Raw genomic sequence first — 20,886 nt, forward strand, 5'->3', positions numbered from 1 at the left:
ATAGTGAAGGACAGGGAAGCCTGGCATGCCGACCCCAGTTCATGGAGTCACAAAGAGTTGGACATGACTTAAGAGACTGAACAACAACAAAAACGAGCCAGAGAGGTTTTGATAAAAAAAAGGCTAGAAACTCAGAAATGTCATCCTCTTAATGAAGCCAGTGAAACTTTAATGAAAATACAGTTTCTGAGACAGCTCCTTGTTATCATCCCGTCAGAAAGTTACATATAGCAGTGTTTCATGGAATGTCAACAGGTGTTAAGCATCAGAGAAAGGTTCCATATTCCATAGGTTTGGGAAATACTGGGCTAAACAAACTGAAATAGGTTTCTTTACTGGTGCTTTTTAAAATATTTATTTGGCTGCACTGGGTCTTAGTCATGGCATGTAGGTAGGATCTAGTTCCCTGACCAGGGATCGAACCCAGGCCCGCTGCATTGGGAGTGCAGAATCTTAGCCACTGGACCACCAGGGATATCCTTGGCTTTTTTTTTTTTTTTTTTAAAGAACTTTTAATATGTCAATGTAGACTCAGGAAACTCTAATAAGTGAATATAGTGCACTGTACTTCCTAAATTAAAGGAACTTAAAAATGAAACTTTAAGTAGTTTTCCAAAGGACACATTTTGGGGAAATGTTAAAATAAAGGATCATGTCAGAATAGACAGAAAACAAACTTATGGTTACCAAAGGGGAAAAGGAGTGGAGAGGAATAAATTAGGAATTTGGGACTTATATACACACACTACTATACATAAAATAACCAACAAGAACCTATTGTATAGCACAGGGAACTCTGCTCAGTGATCTGTGATGACCAATATGGAAAAGAATCTTTAAAAGAGTGGCTATATGTATATGTATAAATGATTTACTTTGCTGTACACCTGAAACTAACACAACATTGTAAATTGACTATATGCCCATAAAAAATTATTTAAAAAAGCAAATAAACCTTCAAACAGGTCATACAGAAATATGTACTTCTGTGGGTTAATCAATGCATTATAAACACACACAAAAAGAGAAGACAGTGGAGGAGGAGAAACAAAAGAGTCAAACCTCAGTTTTCTTTAACACAGTGCTGGCTGTAACATATGATCCCCTAGGGTAGGTACCCCATCAGCACTTGACCCTCTGATACTAGTTTGGACAATGTGGAAAACTAAAGGAGTCTCCAGAGAGAGAAGGAGGGTCACCCAGAATTCTATTAAATAAAGATATGAATGGGCTTCCTTGATAGCTCAGTTGGTAAAGAATCTGCCTGCAATGCAGGAGACCCTGGTTCGATTCCTGGGTCGGGACAATCTGGTGGAGAAGAGATAGGCTACCCACTCCAGTATTCTTGGGATTCCCCTGTGGCTCAGCCTTTTCCTTCTTCAGGGGATCTTCCCACCCAGGGATCGAACCCAGGTCTCCCCTAGATTCCTTAGCAGGCAGATTGCAGGCAGATTCTTTACCAGCTGAGCCACAAGGGAAACCCAAGAACACTTGAGTGGGTAGCCTAGCCCCTCTCCAGTGAATCTTCCTGACCCAGGAATAGAACCAGGGTCTCCGGCATTGCAGGAGGACTCTTTACCAACTAAGCTATCAGGCAAGCCCATGATATCAGGTCATGGTGGAGAATTCTGACAAAACGTGGTCCACTGGGGAAGGGAATGACAAACCACTTCAGTATTCTTGCCTTGAGAACCCCATGAACAGTATGAAAAGGCAGAGATATGACACTGAAAAAATGGACTCCCCAGACAGTAGATACCCAATATGCTACTGGAGAAGAGTGGAAAAATAGGTCCAGAAAGAATGAAGAGGCTGAGCCAAAACGAAAACAATACCAGCTGTGGATGTGACAGGTGATAGAAGTAAATTCTGATGCTGTAAAGACCAAGATTGCATAGGAACCTGGAATGTTAGGTCCATGAATCAAGGTAAATTGGAAGTGGGCAAGCAGGAGATGTCAAGAGTGAACATTGACATTTTAGGAATCAGTGAACTAAATAGACTGGAAAGGGTGAATTTAATTCACATGACCTTTATATCTATGACTGTGGGCAAGAATCCTTTAGAAGAAATGGAGTAGCCCTCATAGTCAACAAAAGAGTCCAGAATGTAGTACTTGGGTGCAATATCAAAAGTGACAGAATGATCTCTTTTTGTTTCCAAGGCAAACCATTCAATATCACAGTAATCCAAGTCTATGCCTCAACCATTAATGCCAAAGAAGCTGAAGTTGAACGGTTCTATGATGACCTACAAGACCTTCTAGGACTAACACCAAAAAAAGATGTCCTTTTCATCATAAGGTACTGGAATGCAAAAGTAGGAAGTCAAGAGATACCGCGAGTAACTGGCAAATTTGGCTTTGGAGTACAAAATGAAGCAGGGGAAAGGCTAACAGAGTTTTGCAAGAGAACACACTGATCATAACACCCTGTTCCAACAACACAAGAGAAGACTCTACACATAGACATCACCAGATGTCAATACCAAAATCAGATTGATTATATTCTTTGCAGCCAAAGATGGAGAAGCTCTGTACAGTCAGCAAAAACAAGACCTATAGCTGACTGTGGCTCCAATCATGAACTCCTTATTGCCAAATTCAGACTTAAATTGAAGAAAGTAGGGAAAACCACTAGACCATTCAAGTATGACCTAAATTAAATCCCTTACGGTTATGCAGGAAGTGACAAATAGATTCAAGGGATTATATCTGATAGAGTGCCTGAAGAACTATGGACAGAGGTTCGTGACATTGTACAAGAGACAGTGATCAAGACCATCCCCAATAAAAATGCAAAAAGGCAAAATGGTTGTCTGAGAAGGCCTTATGAATAGCTGAGAAAAGGAGGGAAGTGAAAGGCAAAGGAGATAAGGAAAGATACACCCATCTGAATGCACAGTTCCAAAGAAAAGCAAGGAGAAATACGAAAGCCTTCCTCAGTGCTCAGTGAAAAGAAATAGGGGAAAACAATAGAATGGGAAAGACTAGAGATCTCTTCAAGAAAATTAGAGATACCAAGGGAATATTTCATGCAAAGATGGGCACAATAAAGGACAGCAATGGTATGGACCTAACACAAGCAGAAGATATTAAGAAGAGGTGGCAAGGATACATAGAAGAACTGTACAGAAAAGATCTTCATGACCCAGATAACCACAATGGTGTGATCACTCACCTACAGCCAGACATCCTGGAGTCTGAAGTCAAGTGGGCCTTAGGAAGCATAACGATGAACAAAGCTAGTGGAGGTGATGGAATTCCAACTGAGCTATTTCAAATCCTAAAAGATGATATTGCGAAAGTGCTGCACTCAATATGCCAGTGGCCACAGGACTGGAAAAGGTCAGTTTTCATTCCAATCCCAAAGAAAGGCAATGTCAGAAAATGTTCAAACTACTGCACAATTGTACTCATCTTCCACGCTAGCAAAGTAATGCTCAAAATTCTCCAAGTGAAGCATCAACAGTATGTGAACTTAGAGCTTCCAGATGTTCAAGCTGGATTTAGAAAAGGCAGAGGAACCAGACATCAGATTGCCAATATCCGCTGGATCATAGAAAGCAAGAGAGTTCCAGAAAAACATCTACTTCTGCTTTATTGACTATGCCAAGCCTTTGACTGTGTGCATCACAACAAACTGTGAAAAATTCTTAGAGATGGGACCAGACCATCTTACCTGCCTCCTGAGAAAGCTGTATATGGGTCAAGAAGCAACAATTAAAACTGGACATGGAACAATGGACTGGTTCCAAATTGGGAAAGGAGTACGTCAAGGCTGTATATTGTCACCCTGCTTATTTAACTTATATACAGAGTACATCATGCAAAATGCAGGGCTGGATGAAGCACAAGTGGAATCAAGATTGCTGGGAGAAATATCAATAACCTCAGAGATGCAGATGACACCACCCTTATGGCACAAAGCAAAGAGTAACTGAGGAGCCACCTGATGAAAGTGAAAGGGGAGAATGTAAAAGCTGGCTTAAAACTCAACATTCAAAAAATGAAGATCATGGCATCCAGTCCCAGATTTCCTGGCAAAATAGATGGGAAAACAACGGAAACAGTGACAGACTGTATTTTCTTCGGCTCTAGAATCACTGCAGATGGTGACTGCAGCCATGAAATTAAAAGACGTTTGCTCCTTGGAAGAAAAGCTATGACCAACCTAGATAGCATATTAAAAAGCAGACATTACTTTGCCGACAAAGGTCCATCTAGTCAAAGCTATGGTTTTTCCAGTAGTCATGTATGGATGGGAGAGTTGGACCATAAAGATAGCTGAGTGCCAAAGAATTGATGGTTTTGAAGTGTGGTGTTGGAGAAGACTCTTGAGAGTCCCTTGGACTGCAAGGAGATCAAGTCAGTCAATCCTAAAGGAAATCAGTCCTGAATATTCATTGGAAGGACATGCTGAACTTGAAACTCCAATACTTTGGCCATCTGATGTGAAGAACTGACTCATTAGAAAAGACCCTGATGCTGGGAAAGATTGAAGGCAGGAGGAGAGGGGGATGACAAAGAATGAGTTGGTTGGATGGCATCACCAACTTGATGGACATGAGTTTGAGCAAGCTCTGGGAGTTGGTGATGGACAGGGAAGCCTGGCGTGCTGCAGTCCATGGGGTTGCAAAGAGTTGTACATGGCTGAGTCACTGAACTGAACTGTGGCTCAGCTGGTAAAGAATCTGCCTGCAATGCAGAAGACCTGGGTTCAATCCCTGGTTTGGGAAGATTCCCTGGAGAAGGGAACAGCTACCCACTTCAGTATTCTGGCCTGGAGAATTCCATGGTCTGTATAGTCCATGTGGTCGCAACGTGTCAGACACACAACTGAGCAGCTTTCACTTGCACTTTCAGTTCAGTCGCTCAGTCATGTCGGACTCCTTGCAACCCCATGAACCGCAGCACGCCAGGCCTCCCTGTCCATCACCTCCCTGTCATCTCCCGGAGTCCACCCAAACCCATGTCCATTGAGTCAGTGATGCCATCTAACCATCCCATCCTCTGTTGTCCCCTTCTCCTCCTGTTCCCAATCCCTCCCAGCATCAGGGTCTTTTCAAATGAGTCAGCTCTTCACATCAGGTGGCCAAAGTATTGGAGTTTCAGCTTCAAAATCAGTCCTACCAATGAACACCCAGGACTGCTCTCATTTAGGACGGACTGGTTGGATCTCCTTGCAGTCCAAGGGACTCTCAAGAGTCTTCTCCAACACCACACTTCAAAACCATCAATTCTTTGGCGCTCAGCTTTCTTTATAGTCCAACTCTCACATCCATACATGACCACTGGAAAAACCACAGCCTTGACTAGATGGACCTTTGTTGACAAAGTAATGTCTCTGCTTTTTAATATGCTGTCTAGGTTGGTCATAACTTTTCTTCCAAGGAGCAAGTGTCTTTTTATTTCATGGCTGCAGTCACCATCTGAAGTGATTTTGGAGCCCCAAAAAATAAAGTCAGCCACTGTTTCCACTGTTTCCCCACCTATTTGCCATGAAGTGATGGGACCAGATGCAATGATCTTAGTTTTATGATTGTTGAGCTTTAAGCCAACTTTTCCACTCTCCTCTTTCACTTTCATCAAGAGGCTCTTTAGTTCTTCTTCACTTTCTGCCATAAGGGTGGTGTCATCTGCATCTCTGAGGTTATTGATATTTCTCCCGGCAATTCTGATTCCAGCTTGTTTTTCTTCCAGCCCAGTGATTCTCATGATGTACTCTGCATATAAGTTAAATAAGGACCACAGCCTTGTCTAACTTAATGAAACTAAGGCATGCCGTGTGTGGCCACCCACGATGGATGGGTCATGGTGGAGAGGTCTGACAGAATGTGGTCCACTGGAGAAGGGAATGGCAAACCACTTTAGTATTCTTGCCTTGACAACCCCATGAACAGTATGAAAAGGCAAAAAGATAGGACATTGAATGATGAACTCCCCAGGCTGGTAGGTGCCCAATATGCTACTGGTGATCAGTGGAGAAATAACTCCAGAAAGAATGAAGGGATACAGCCAAAGTAAAAACAACACCCAGTTGTGGATGGGACTGGTGATGGAAGCAAGGTTTGATGCTGTAAAGAGCAATATTCTACAGGAAGCTGAAATGTTAGGTCCGTGAATCAAGACAAACTGGAAGTGGTCCAACAGGAGACGGCAAGAGTGAACATGGACATTCTAGGAATCAACGAACTAAGATGGACTGGAATGGGTGAATTTAACTCAGATACCATTATATCTACTACTGTGGGCAGGAACCTTTAGGAGAAATGAAGTAGCCATCATAGTCAACAAAAGAGTCCAAAATGCAGTACTTGGATGCAATCTCAAAAACAACAGAATGATCTTTTTGTTTCCAAGGCAAACCATTCAATATCATGGTAATCCAAGCCTATGCCCCAACCAGCAACGCTGAAGAAGCTCAACAGTTCTGTGAAGACCTGCAAGACCTTCTAGAACTAACACCCAAAAAAGATGTCCTTTTCATTATAGGGGACTGGAATGCAAAAGTAGGAAGTCAAGAAACACCTGGAGTAACAGGCAAATTTGGCCTTGGAGTACAGAATGAAGCAGGGCAAAGGCAAATAGAGGACTGCCAAGAGAACTTACTGGTCATAGCAAACTTGCACTTTCAGGAATGGTTAAGTTACTAATCAAGAGGGAGAATAAAGAGGTTCTTGCTGGTGAGTTCCAGTGCCGAACTGGGGCCTCTCAAATTCGGATTTCAATCATTACATTGGCATTTCATGACTGACATCTGCTGCCATACAGCACTATGGGCCCTAGCAGGCAAAAGAGCTCATCAGAAACTCTTTAGAAAATGTTTGGGTAGAAGTAGAACTTTAATAGCATCTTGTCCAACTTCAAGATGTTCAGATAAGAAACTTTAAATTCCTCCAGATCTCATTATGGCTAAGAATGAGCTGACCCGGTCAGTTCTGGGAAAAGGAGATTGGTCACTTTAAAACCTTAGAGCAACAAGTCAGCCCTAAGGAAGATGTTTGTGAGGCAATCTAGGAAACATAAACACTGCTGTTTGATGACATTAGGGAATAACTTAATTTTTTTAGGTTGATAATGCACTGTAAGCTTTTTTTTTTTTTTTAAAGAGTCAATAGCTTTTATGAGATGCATACTGAAATATGTACAATTTGCTTCAAAATAATCTAGTAGGTATGGAGGACAAGTGTTTGGGTATAAATGGAGTCAGATTTGCCATGAATTGCTAACTGTTGAAGCTGAGTGCTAGGTAAGTGGGGTCCATGACACTGTCCTACTTTTGTGTACATTTGGAATTTTCCAGTAAAAACTTCACAAAGCAGAGATACCTCATCACACAGATATCTCATTGATACCTAATATAAATCTGTAAATAGGCATTTTTCATTCATTCACTCATCAAGAATATATATACACACACATATATATGGGCTGAAGTGACTTAAGTGACTTAGCATATATATGAAATTATGGTAAAATTCCTGTAACACAATTCAGCACTTTAACCACTTTAAAGTGTACAATGCATTTTGTACATTCATAATGTTGTGCAACTATGACCATTATTCAGTTGCAGAGTAATTTTGTTATTCTGAAAGGAAAACCCAGACCCAATTAAACCATCCCTCTCCGTTCCCTCTTCCTCCTAGCTCCTGGCTGACATTAATCTGCTTTCTCTCTGCATATTTGCCTATTCTGGATATTTCAAATACATTCAACATATTTTTTAAAAATTAAATTTTACTTATTTTTTATCATGAAAAATTCAACAGGGTTAGATTTCAAAAGGTACAAAAGGGTTTACCGTGAAGTTTCCCTCCAACCATTCTTCCTCCAGTGCACAGTCCCCTTTTCAGAGGCATTCCAGTTCTCATACATCCTTTCAAAGAGTGAAAGTTCCTTTTCACCGTCTTTACTTAAATGGAGTACTCTATACTCGCTGATTTGCAGTCAGCCTTTTTTTCGTCTTAGAACAGAACAGAAAGACCTTCCTCCTTCTTCTACAACTGCATGCTCTTCTACTATTTGGGGTTACAGAAATGAATGGTTCTTTTCTCAGGCAGCTCACAGTCTTAAAAGTACTCTGTTTGGAGAAGGGGAGAAAGGCAAATTAAAGGTTCAACTTCAAGGCAGCTCTCGTCACAGCCGTGCACTTGGAAGGGAGAGGAGAGAACGAAACTGAAGGGTTCTGAGAAATCTTTGGTGATTCACTAGGTGTGGCTGGAAGGTGACAACAAACTGCTATCTCTCTTCCACTTTCCCCTGCGAGACATAACTGATCATCTCACTCCCTTACTTCTTTCCTGATTAGAAAACAAAGGGCTTCTCCTTGAGGGAGTTAAGAAAGTGAATAGAGAAGCAGTAATTATCCATAGTTGTTTGTAAGCATTTTAAATAGAGGGGAAAAGCTGCACTGCATTGACACATTGCAACTTACTAAATTATCTCCCCATTGACTTCTGCATTTTAGAGATTCAGAAACCAAAGCCACAGCAGTTGTTTAAGGACCCAAAGGGACATCTAAGTGCATACATTAAATGAGACAGGTAAGATAGCTGGAATCAGATATGGATATTTGAAAATTATCTCTATGGAATTGAAACTGTACTAACGAATAATCTTAGGGAGGATGCAGGAGAGAAAGAGAACAGTAGCTGATAGCTAAGACTTCAGGGATTACTACAACGATTGGATAGTTTAAAGAACCCTGCAAATTAATTAGACGAATATTTGCTTAAATAGAAAGGAACCTCGGTATCCTCAACAACTACAGAACTCTGCCAAACATATGCAGTAAATGTTGAACTGAACTGAACAGGCAGCCTGATGAAAAGGGATATGGGATATCCAATGAGGGATGGAAGAGGATTCGTGCACAGAATATACTGATGTCTAAATACAGTCAGAACCATACACCATAACTGAGGGTCAAGGGTACCAGCAATACAAGGGGCAGCGGAAGCCACAGGAATAAATACAATTCACATGAAGAGCACGCATGGAGAATGAGAGGAGGTCAAGGGCTGAGTCCTGGACACACTGACCTCAGAGAGAGGTCATGGCAGCCAAGAGTTTTGAACAAAACCTCCTGAACTTCAGATCAGAAACTCTGCCTGCTGGAGGAAAGGGGAGGACAGAGCTGTCACATGGGTATGGAAACCTTTAAGAGTATTTATTAATATATCAGGGGCTTCCCTGCTGGCTCATATGGTATATAATCTGCCTGTAATGCAGGAGACCCGGGTTCAATCCCTCAGTCAGGAAGATCCCTGGAAAAGGAAATGGCAACTCACTCCAGTATTCTTGCCTAGAGAATTCCATGGACAGAGGAGCCTGGCGGGCTATAGTTCATGGCGTCTGTAGAACCAAGAAAAGGGAAAGCCTGTTTGGGGGTCTGAGAAGAGGTCCTTATCCCCAGGGACCTGAGTGACAGGGCTTTACAAATGGACAGGACTCTTCTTTTCAACAATATAATTTTCCTTGAAAATGGATCTAATAATGTGCCTTGTGCTTCCATCAAGACTAAATTGGACTCCACTGACTCATAAGTCTTTTTGTGTCTTCAGCTCCGATCCTTGCTTCCCGTAGCACTCACTAAATGACAGCGCTGTTGTTCTTTCTACCCGAGAATCTATTTCAGGGACACAGTGGACAGTCTATAGTTGCCTGTGCTATTATTACCTGGGGCACAGTGGGATCCTTTATTGCATTCATTTTGGATGTGAAGGAAAAGAGGAAACGCAAAATGAAGTAGAATGATATCTTGCTAGGTAAATCCCCTGAGATGAATGTTCTTTATGATGAAGTCAGCTGTGTGGAGAAAAAAAAATTAAAAATGGCTACTTCATAAATCTTGCCTTGCAGTATTTGCAAGGATCTTTGTGGCTCAGAAACAACATTTGACTAAACTAATATGTGGGGTAAAAATATCTCTAGTCTGTTTGAGTAAAAATGGCTGAAGATACACACATCTTATCCCTGGCAAAATTCAATTCAGTCTGGCAAATATTTATGGAGCACCAACTGTGTTCCAGGGATGCAGAGGTGCAAGGCCAGAGACCATGGCCCCAAGTGGTGCCCAGATACTGAGACACCGGGGAAGGGGCACCCTGAGTCACTGATGGAAAGGAAGGTGTATTTCTCATTGTGAATTAACAAGCTGGTATCTGATCTAACGAGAAACCAGTATGGTGGTTTGGTTAAATAAGCTTGGTTAACAGAGCCAATCCTTGGTGAGCAACTCTGATTTCTGGATTTTTCGGCTGAGGCCTGAGCTCAGGATCACACTGCAGGTGCAGGTAATTAAAATCATTCTGGGAGGGGAGAGGGAGCTCGAGTGCTTCCTCCTGCTGTGCCAGCTTCCTAAAGGGCACCAGGGCATGGTTCCTGTTTCTAATGCTGGGGATTCCTGTCCTTCGGCTCTTTAAGAATTCTGAACTAGGTGAGGGAAGAAGTGGTGGTCAGAGGCAGGAGGGACAAGGGAGCGGGGTGGAGGAGAGAAAGCAGGAGACAGAGAGACAAACAGACACACATACACATACAGAGAGAAAGAGAGGGGGAGGGGATGGATAGAGGCTGTTGGGAAGGCAAAACCACTAAAGGTATCATTTTTTTTTTTTTACTTTGACACCATTTTTAAATAAATGTCAGTAATTCTGGCACCGAGAACCCTGAGCCTGGTGGCTAGCCAGCCTACACCTGACAGTTTAAATGCAACAACTTGCTGTGCGGAATTTATTTTAAAATTCAAATAGACTGTAAAGCGTTCCTGGAATGAAAAACTGATGGCTCTTGCTGTTAAACTGGCTCTGTCAGTGCAGGTCTGAACCAGTGCCTGAAAACCCACTCTATTCTGTGGAAGGGGACTGATACGAGGGCGACAGAGCCAGCTGTTCCTGCATAGCCACTATTCATGTCAGGACTGCCGCCTTTCCCAGGGGTACGTCAAGCAGGCAGATTACCCAGAGTTAGGTGTTTGGACACAGAGATTTTAATTATTCACTCCTACTCCTCACATTTTCTAGGCCGAAATCTTCTCTTCTGTGCTCCATGGCCAGTTACCCCAGGTCTTCACTGAAGTGCTAGCCATATATTCAAGCAGGTTCAAAGCTGCTTTCATCATTTCTCTTCCTCCCCCCCCCCCTCCCCCCACATAACTGACATATCACAAGAGTCACTTTTTGTAAGAGTACGATTCATGACTGTTAGCAACGATTCACGACTTTTAGCAACTTTTGGTGCCACTGAACATCTGCATTCTACTCTCTCCTCACAGAGCCTGTCACACAGCTACTTCTCAAAGAAACACTCTGGCTCAAATATGTCGTTCTTCAAGTTCTCTGGTGTTCCTTCTATGGAAATAGGAGAGTTGAGGTCAAACCTCATTTCTTGTTTGCTTGTGTAGCCTTGGACAAATTATCTGTCATCTCTAAGCCTTGTTTTTTTTTTTTTAAAGAAGATAGGGACTTCTCTTGTGGTCCACTGGTTAAGACACTGTGCTTCAACTATAGGGAGCACAGGTTCAATTCCTGGTAGGGGAACTAAGATCTCACAAGCTACACAGCAAAAAAATAAATATGTAATAAAAATTTTTAAAAAGAGATATCTACCTTGGTATGTTATTGTGAGGATAAAATGAGGTAACATCAAAGTGTTGCCCAGCTGGTTGGCCTGTAGTAAACGCTCAATAAATAGTAGCAGTAGAGGTGTCCACAGTTTGACAGGGCTGTTTTACCAGGACTATTGTGAAATGTTTGCATCAGAACCTCTTCCTACTATTCAAATCAGCCAAGTCAGAGTGTTCTCCTTTGGTCTGGAAAAGTGATGAAAAAATGACATTTGTTCATTCTTACATTGTAGGTGGTGGAAATGATTATCATAATTGCATTTTAGAAATTAGGAAACTGAACCTCTCTCTTGGCTAGTCTCCCCACCTGCAGATGCTGATGACTTCTGTGGAGGTGCCCACCCACCTGTGGGTGGGGGCCGACTCCTGTTTGTCAGTCCTTGCAATGTCTAACTGGAACATGCAAAATTCTGAAGGAAATACATGTCTTTCCCCAATACATGTATTGGAATACATGTATTTCCCCAAGTGAGCCAGGATCACAACTCATACCCCAAATATGACAGTGGGTCAGGGGTCCCCCGAGAGGACTTGGGAGAGAGGAGTAGTACGAGGTGGCTTGAAGGGGGAGATGGAGCAGTCTCAGAGTCTTTCTCTGAAAAGCATTCGACAGAAGGATGGCCAGTCTCCATCCTCTCTACCCCTCAAATCCAAATTACACACAGGTGCTACTGCCGGCAATGCTTATACTCTGTGTGTTTCTGTGCTTATTGGAGATTCACCACCTTCAGTAAATTTCTCCTGGTTGATTTCCCTTTGAGCTGATAGTCTCTACTCTGAGGCCTCTCGTACTTGGATATCCAGTTGGAATTACCTTTTCCTGCCCTCCATCAGGTTACTATGCGCGCTTTTACATTATGCCTATCTACATCCATATCCTCTGCTCGATTCTTCAATTAGATCTTAAGATTTGTATTTTACATTTAAAAAAATCTTTTCACTCCCCCAACATTGAGCCTAGAATTATATCTTGGGTGTTAATAAATGCTTGTGGAGTGAAAAAATAAGTTGCAAATCTTAAGAGTCTTTAGGGATTTTTCCTAGAGTTCTAACTGAACAGAAACAAATATTAAATAAATGAGTAAAGTTTGTGTTTAGTTTACAAAAATGAGCAAATTAAAATGCTGAAGAAAAAAATTAATTTTTGTTCCAGAGAAATAACACGCTTTCAGCTCATTTCTAGCCCCTGGGGTTTAGTCATCAGTAGGTTGTCACCCACCCTCCTGAGAAGCTCTCAAGGCATATGTGTCACACGCCTTGAGAGGAACATATGGAACCCACCATCAGATGCAAAGGGGGTGCTTGTGACTACATGGAGACACTGTTTTGCCAATGTTCTCACTCCTTTTGGAGGATTCACCTTCATTCTGACTCACTTTCTTAAATGTTTACCTTTGTATTTGCCAACTGTTTGAATTGGTGTTTCAACTGTTCTGACCATCTGCTAGGAGAAAACTTTGAGATTATGTCAGTTTTTGTGTCAAACTGTATAGGTTTGGAGTTGGAGAACTTGAAGCTCAGCAAGTCTGACTCCTTCATTCATACAGTCGCAAGGCTTCTTCACTCCCTCGTGTGTGTCAGTCTCGGGGCTAGGTGTTGGCAAGGCAGAGACTCCCGGCACTGATACTCACAGGGAAGATGGACATGAAAACAGACTCAATGAGGTGATGCAGGTGCTGTGATAATCGGGTGTCTGGGGAACATGTGCTATGCTCAGGAGGTGAGCTGAGTCTTTATCTAGGTAGAGTGTGTACTAAGAGGGAAGGAAGTAGGAAAAGATTAGTCTAACATACAATGGAGAAGAAGGTAGGGGCAGGACCAATAAACATTTATTGAACATCATTCATAAAATGTTCATATATATGGGCTGCCAGATTCTTTTTTTTGGGGGGGCTGCCAGATTCTATGTTAAAGACGTGAAAGATACAGCCTTCCTCTCAAGGAGCTTATCATTTAAGTGCACATAAACAAATTATACATTGTGATAAATGCACTGACTATATGTGGGGACCAGTTAGAGGCCATCACCTGGTCTTCATGAGAAGGGATGAGGGTCAGAACTAACAGAATGATGGAAGAAAAAAGGAGTGAATAAATAGAAGAGATGGTCAGGAGCTGAAGTCCACCGGACTTGGGGAAGGCCTGGGTGGGTAGGATGGGAGAGAAGGAGAAGTCCTGAGTGACTTCCAGGTTTCTGATGTGGGTAACTGGAAAGAATCATTCTCTGAAAACAGAGATAGAGGCAGATGAACAGGTTCAGGAAGAAAGAAGAATTCACATTAAGATACATGCTGGAGATGTCTGCTGGACATCCAGATAGAAATTTCCAACATGCAGCAATACTTCCAAGTCTAGAGCTCAGATATGATGGATGTCTGGGGATATCCATTGTTGAGTCATCAGCACAGAGCGGGAAGCTGAAGTCATAGAAGAGTCTGAGTCTCCAAGGGCAACACCAGGAGAGCAGAGTTGGGGCCATGGGTAGGGGAATGAGGGGTCAGCCGAGGAGAAAGAAACAGCAATCCAGGGCAGAGAAGAATCATGAGAAATCTGAAAACAGAGTGAGAAGAAGGTTTAAGGGAGGGAGGAGATAAAAGTGTCAAATGCTTCCCAGATCTTAAATAAACTGAAGATTTTAAACCAACAGCAGCTGAACTTGGCCCTAGGTCAACTTTGTCTGGGGAACTTTGCCAGTGTGGTTTCAGTGGCGTTGTCTGTGGGCAGAAACCTGACTACAGTGGACAGAAAAGAGGGGAGGGTAGAATGCTGAGGCTGTGGGCACTCTTTGTAAGATGTGCCCCATGAGGGGGAAAGGAGATCCGAGATCTTTATAGGAGGACACAGGATTGAGGCAGGGTATCAGTTTTGTTTTGAGACTGGAGAAACTTGAGCAAGTTTACATGGTGTGGTGGGGGTGGGAGGAGCCCTTACAGAAGGAGAGTTGAAAACAGAGAAGAGAAGGAATAACTATAGGAGTGATGTTCAGCAGAGCTGAAGGGGACACTGATCAAAGATGCAGCAGCAAGAGACTGGAAGACAAAAGGTGAAAGGGGGCAGAAAGAGGTCACCCTGCAGCAGAGGTCTTTCCCTGTGAGATTTGGAAATCAAGGGAATTGATATTGAAGCCTCAATATTATCTGCAAAATAAGAAAATGAGAAAACCAAGGCCCAGAGAGGTGGTGATCTGCATGATAATCTACAGAGTAATAGTTTGATTTAGTCAAGTTTCTTGACTCCTTGCCTGGTCCTCTTTCTACTCCCTAGAATTAACTCACTTGTTTTGAAGACATTTGCATTGCCTGAACATGTGTTTGAAAATGGGGATTTTTTGTACCTTTCTTTTGAAAGATGACCAGGCAAGGCTGGCTTCACAAAATGGAAGACTATGCCACCTGTCACCAAGGACAGTGAGCCTACCAAAACCCAGGAATGGGACCTAGAGATTTTCCCTCTTGAAATGAGTAAGGGACTTTCCTGGTGGTCCCATGGCTAGGACTCCATACTCTGGGTTCAGTCCCTGGTCAGGGAGCTAGATCCCATATGCTGCAATTAAAGAATCTGTATGCCACAACTAAAGATTCCATGCGCTGCAATGAAGACCCGGCACAGCCAAATAAATAAATGTTAAAAAAAAATTTTTTTTTTTTTTAATGGGTAAGATAGCAGCAGTTCACCCTCGGACAGAGATCCTGACTTACTCATGCCTCTTTCCAGTGCTTGGAAAATGCATTGAACACTCAAACTGTGAGCATCACTTCACTGGAAAACATTCTAGAAAAGTACCTGGAGGGAGAGTATGGTGTTATGGGGGAAGGAGTGGCTGACAGTAAATTGTGGACAAGCCTCTTGGCCTTTTCACACACTTTCAAGGTCCTTTCTAAGGGTAATACACACATCTGAGGAAGAGGTGGACAGGACCAAGCACTGATGACCAGAGCTAGATGGTGGAGCACACAGAGAAAACAGTCACCAAAAATACAAAGGAAGGATAATGAAGATTAGAGCCATCATTTAGCCGTGGATGGGCCTGTCAAATGGAATAGAAATAGGCAGAAATTATGTCTACTTGGAAAACATAGCTTGTATCCTAACTCATATAACATTAGGGAAAAGGAGGAAAAAACACCTTCATATCACAATCACACACTTTAGAACTGGAAAAGACTTTAAGTCCAACCTACTAAGACCAATTCATAGTTCTGTCATCCCCAAGATTGCTTCTCTCTCCTTCTTGTGTGATTTATTTAACAATATCAACTGGCTTCTAGGGTAATTAGAAATACTCAGATAGCTAGCAAACTTGCAACAAACACTGGGTTGCTTTCTGCAGTGTCCTGAATAAAAGCCCCTAGACAAAGGACTCTGGATGTGGGAGGCCGACCCTGAGGTGGAGAACTGGATTAAGATCCTATAATCTCTGATCAAAACCATTCCATGTAATTAAAGCCACAGGAGTACAAATGTGGCTCTAAACCAATGCCTCCTATAACTTGAAATGTTTCCCTTTTGGAGATTAAACCTTTATGTAACATATAATAACTTTATCATTATAATTTACATAGCATCTTTCTTCACTGGCACCTAAAGTGCTTTATACACGCAATGATTAATTCTTACAAGAATCTTACAAAGCAGACAATCAGCAAAGGTTATTATTCCCATTTTGCAGAAGATAAAATCAGAGCAGGGAAACATGATGAGATTTTCTGCAGGTCAGAAAAAATGAGTGGAAGATTATCATTTTTAAATTCTCTTTTGGGAACTTATTTATTGAGTTCAACCCTTGTGCTCTGGTGTGTTTGTGATGCAGTAGAGTGGGTGGGGTGGAAAGGGGGAATGGGTTTGAATAACACAATATAAAGACAAAAGAACATTTAGGAGCCCGTAATTCCAACTCGAGCTATAGAAACAGAAGTTAAATTGTGCCACTGGGCACAGTCTATGAAACTACAAACTCAGCAAATCTGCCTTGCCCCAGAAATGAGAGAGAGATTTTTTTACTCCCTTGTGAATGGTATGGATGTTAAAAATAAACAAAGTATTCAGTTTTTACATTCATGATAGGAGAGAAAAGAGGGACTCCACCATATAAGGAAATGGGCTGAGATGAAAATTATCACGCACACACTCCCTGACTATGCTAACCAAAGTGGCAGCCTGTTACCCTCTGTGTTCTTACTGTGCTTAACTACTCTTCATAGCACATACATATTCATTTTTTTAATTGTCTATCTCCCCCACTAGAAATAGAAGCTCCATGAGGGCAGGGCTTTTATCCTTATTCATTGATGTTTTCAGGGCCTAGAACAGTACCTGGCTTCTAACACTCAAAAAGATGTCAAACTAATGAAGAATGCCTGTAGGTTATAGGTCTAGTTCTGTCATTGATCAATTCTGTGACCTTGGAGAAGTCATTTAATCTCTTGGGGGTGTTTATTAAGAGGAAAAAAAAAAAGCATTCAACCAGATGATCCTTTCACCACTTCAATATTGTGATTTTATATACATATATATAATGAACCATAATACAAGGCAAAGTGTGATTAAGCTAAAGTGAATAAATGTCACATTTCTGGACTGCCCAGCATCTTTTGAATATCTTTCTGTTCAGACAATTTACTACCTGATGAGCACTCTCTCTCCAAGGATGATACTAGAAGTTCACTGGCCGAGTCTTCCTTTAAGCCAGGGACAAGCCATTTGACTTGGGTTCTGCTTATGAAATACAACTTCAAGAGATTTTTTTTTTTTTTTTTTTAAGGTAAGCAATGTGAGGAAACAGGTACCATGTGGAGTTAGTTCACTTTTTGGTGGGGAGGTTGCAGGAGTTCCTGTTTTCTGGAGCTCCACATCAACCGTGGAGAGGAAGAGTCCGGGTTGTGTTGCAGCAGCAAAGTTGTTTAATGTGGCTCGAGACTTGTACAGTAGAGAATGAAAAGGAGAAAACAGTGTTTCACTAAGGAAAAAGCAAGGCCTTCTTAAGTATCACAGACTTGATCCAAATCCTGTTCTGCCACTTACTGGCTGTTCCTTTGAATAAATTATATTGCCTCTTCAGCTCCAGTTTAATCATTTAAGAAATGATTATTGTCTTAAATTCACTCACAGCCTCAGAAAACTCTTTGCTGCCACAATTGCCCCTGGGACTTCTGCTAAAGCGTTTGCCTCTAGATCTCTGGGTCAAAGTGAAGCTTCAAATTAGGTCAATCTATAAAGCTATGAGAAGATAAAATACTGAGCTACAACAGTAATAACAGAAACAGCAAAGTCAACTAATAAAAGGTAATTTTTTCCATAGGTATTAACAGGCCCAAAACACATTACTACCCAGCAGAAAAGAATTGTTATTACTTTTGTTATTTAGTTGTTAAGTCGTGTCTGACTCTTTGTGACCCCACGGACTGTAGTCAGGCTCCTCTGACCACTGGGATTTTCTAGGCAAGAATACTGGAATGGGTTGCTATTTCCTTCTACATAGGATCTTTCATGACTCAGGGATTGAACTCTTACCTCTTGCACTGGTAGGTGGATTCTTTACCACTGAGCCACTGGGCAAGCAGCTGATGCTGTAACAATTATCCTTAATTGCCAAGCAAAGATTAAATTATGGCCCACTTACTCTGGTTACGGTACAGAAGTAAGTACTATATTTTACGTATATTTCTAGAAAAGTGGTTCCAGTGAACGTAAGTACTATATTTTACGTATATTTCTAGAGAAGTGGTTCCAGTGAACAAGTTTTGATACTTAAAGGCTGTCAGTTAACTGGAAAATTCCCTTTCATGGAACAGATTATTTCTCAGTGATGCCAGAAAGTGAAATATAGTAACTGACAAGATACCAGAATATGAGAAAATATTATGTGCATAAATAGTTTCATTTTAAAATTGGCTGGCATCCCCAGTTTTTCACAGAAACTCTCTGAAGCCTAGGAGCTCCTAAGTGCAGTTTTGGAATTTAAAGAAAAGAAATATACTCTTTTCTATGTAAATTCTCATTACCTGGAAATAACACTATAATAAAGTCACAAGGAAATCAGAAAGCTGGACTCAAAAACTGATTTCCCAAATATCGTCTCTGACTGCTGATACCAACCAGGCAAGCATTTGCCTGAGTTTTTCAACTATTACATTGCTACCCATCTTTATTCCAATTTCCCCTTCAAGTTTATTATTTCCTATTCCCCCTTCCTAAATATGGGTTATTTCCTGAGCTGTAGGTTTTGGCCTTCTGCTTTTCTCTATAAATACTTTCTCCTTCGGAAAGATCATATACCCTAATGTTTTCAACTGTTGTTTCTTCACGGATGACTCACACATTTACCTATTTAGGTATAGCTTCTCTTTCATCAGCTTTAGTCCTGTATTTCTAAAACCCCCCTAAGATTTTTCTTCTGAATATTTCACTACTATTTCAAATTTTAAAAATCTTTTTTGAGCTCTGAGCTCATTTTTGTTTTAAAACCAACACATGCTATGCACCTCCCTTCTCAGTTACAATTTCCAAGACTTAAAGAATTGGAGTCTTTTCTGATTCCTCCTGATCTTTTCTCCCATCATCCACTTGCCTACTATACCAATCAATTATTGTAATCTTGGTCTTTTTGCTTTCACCTTTATTACCCAACACCAAGACTATCCTATCTTCCCATTCATACTATCTTTCACACTTGAGCTAGGGTAATGTCTCTAAAACGTAGATTGGAACATTCACAGTTCATCATTCATTCCACAAACACTTACTGAGTGCTTATTTTATACAAAGCACTACGTTACACACTCAGGATGCAGAAATGAATGGTTATGGTCTAGAAGGGAGAAAAGACTTGTACACAAATAGAAGTTCCAACTGAGAAACTGGTACTGAATGAACAGATTAAGAATGGTTTCCAAAGCATAATGAACATTCAGTAGAAGGAAAACTTATTTCTAGATGGAGCTATTATTTCATTCAGCTTTAATTAAAGGATAGAATTTCAACATCCCAAGATAGAGACATGAGCCTCTACAGAGCCTCCCCTGAATTTCTTGTCACTAGTCAATTTCTATTGCTTGAGAAAGGCCAAAAACGCTGGTCAGTATCCATGGGGAAAACAGAAATGGCATCAAATTGAAACATTGATGTTTCCAAGCTGGAAACTCATGAGAGTATTAAAGAAATGAGGGAGCCACTCTGGAAAGCAATTTGGGAGGAAGGAGGCCAAAATACTCTGCGGAATAGTCAGCGTTTATACACCTACGATGGAGAAGGCAATGGCACCCCACTCCAGTACTCTTGCTTGGAAAACCCCATGGACGGAGGAGCCTGTTAGGCTGCAATCCATGGGGTCGCTAAGAGTCGGACACGACTGAGCGGCTTCACTTTCACTTTTCACTTTCATGCATTGAAGGAAATGGCAGCCCACTCCAGTGTTCTTGCCTGGAGAATCCCAGGGACGGGGGAGCCTGGTGGGCTGCCGTCTCTGGGGTCGCACAGAGTCGGACACGACTTAAGTGACTTAGCATAGCATAGCATAGCATAGCATACACCTACGAACATTACAGAAGAAACGGACAAGACTCCCGAAGGGAGCTGGGTACTGACGACTTAAGCTGGAGCAGAGCGGGGCCGTGTTTCGGTAAAAACAGGTACAAAACGGACTAGAGAAATCTTACTACTGAGGTTCGCCTGAGCAGGAGTGAAGGGTGTAGTATCGCTGAAGGGATCCCCTCGCGCCTACTCGGCCGGCAATCGCCTCAAATTCCTCACGCAGACTCGGCGCAGGCGGCCGAAGGCAGCTTTTCCCGCCCTTCTCAGCTGAGAAGTTCCAGAACTTTCGTCCCTAGCCGTCGCCGGCTCCAAATCAAGAGGGCTCAAAATACAGCGATGCGTCTCTTCCTACCAGTCACCAGGCCAGTTGGAAGCGCACGGAAAGCATCAACACTTTTAGCCCGACCTAACTACTCTCGCCGGAGAAGGCAATGGCAACCCACTCCAGTACTCTTGCCTGGAAAATCTCATGGGCGGAGGAGCCTGGTAGGCTGCAGTCCATGGGGTCGTGAAGAGTCGGACACGACTGAGCGACTTCACTTTCACTTTTCACTTTCATGCATTGGAGAAGGAAACGGCAACCCACTCCAGTGTTTTTGCCTGGAGAATCCCAGGGACGGGGGAGCCTGGTGGGCTGCCGTCTCTGGGGTTGCACAGAGTGGGACACGACTGAAGCGACTTAGCAGGAGCAGCAAGTACTCCCGCAGAGCCCCGCACAAGCCATCAGCAT

At 42.1% G+C, this 20,886-nt stretch overlaps 1 protein-coding gene, 1 long non-coding RNA gene and 1 other non-coding gene across 3 annotated transcripts in view; all 3 read right to left on the reverse strand.

Moving 5' to 3' along the window:
- HOMER2 (homer scaffold protein 2) overlaps window positions 1–20,642 on the reverse strand; it is a 136,791-nt gene extending 116,149 nt beyond the window's left edge. The window contains exon 1 of the mRNA XM_070358368.1: window positions 20,614–20,642. Within this exon, the coding sequence (XP_070214469.1) occupies window positions 20,614–20,627 (14 nt within the window). The 5' untranslated portion in view covers window positions 20,628–20,642. The remainder of the gene's footprint in view (window positions 1–20,613) is intronic.
- On the reverse strand, window positions 403–475 carry TRNAG-CCC (transfer RNA glycine (anticodon CCC)). The gene has a single exon. It is a non-coding gene; the product is annotated as a tRNA-Gly (tRNA).
- On the reverse strand, window positions 7,132–20,607 carry LOC138984389 (uncharacterized). The gene is made up of 4 exons (XR_011461650.1): window positions 20,282–20,607; window positions 11,611–14,177; window positions 9,683–9,811; window positions 7,132–8,084 (listed from the first exon to the last, which is right to left on the reverse strand). It is a non-coding gene; the product is annotated as an uncharacterized lncRNA (long non-coding RNA).
- Window positions 20,643–20,886: the final 244 nt, after the last annotated feature.

The sequence above is a fragment of the Bos mutus genome, chromosome 21, assembly GCF_027580195.1.
Source record: "Bos mutus isolate GX-2022 chromosome 21, NWIPB_WYAK_1.1, whole genome shotgun sequence".
In the NCBI taxonomy this organism is placed as follows: Eukaryota; Metazoa; Chordata; class Mammalia; order Artiodactyla; family Bovidae; genus Bos; species Bos mutus.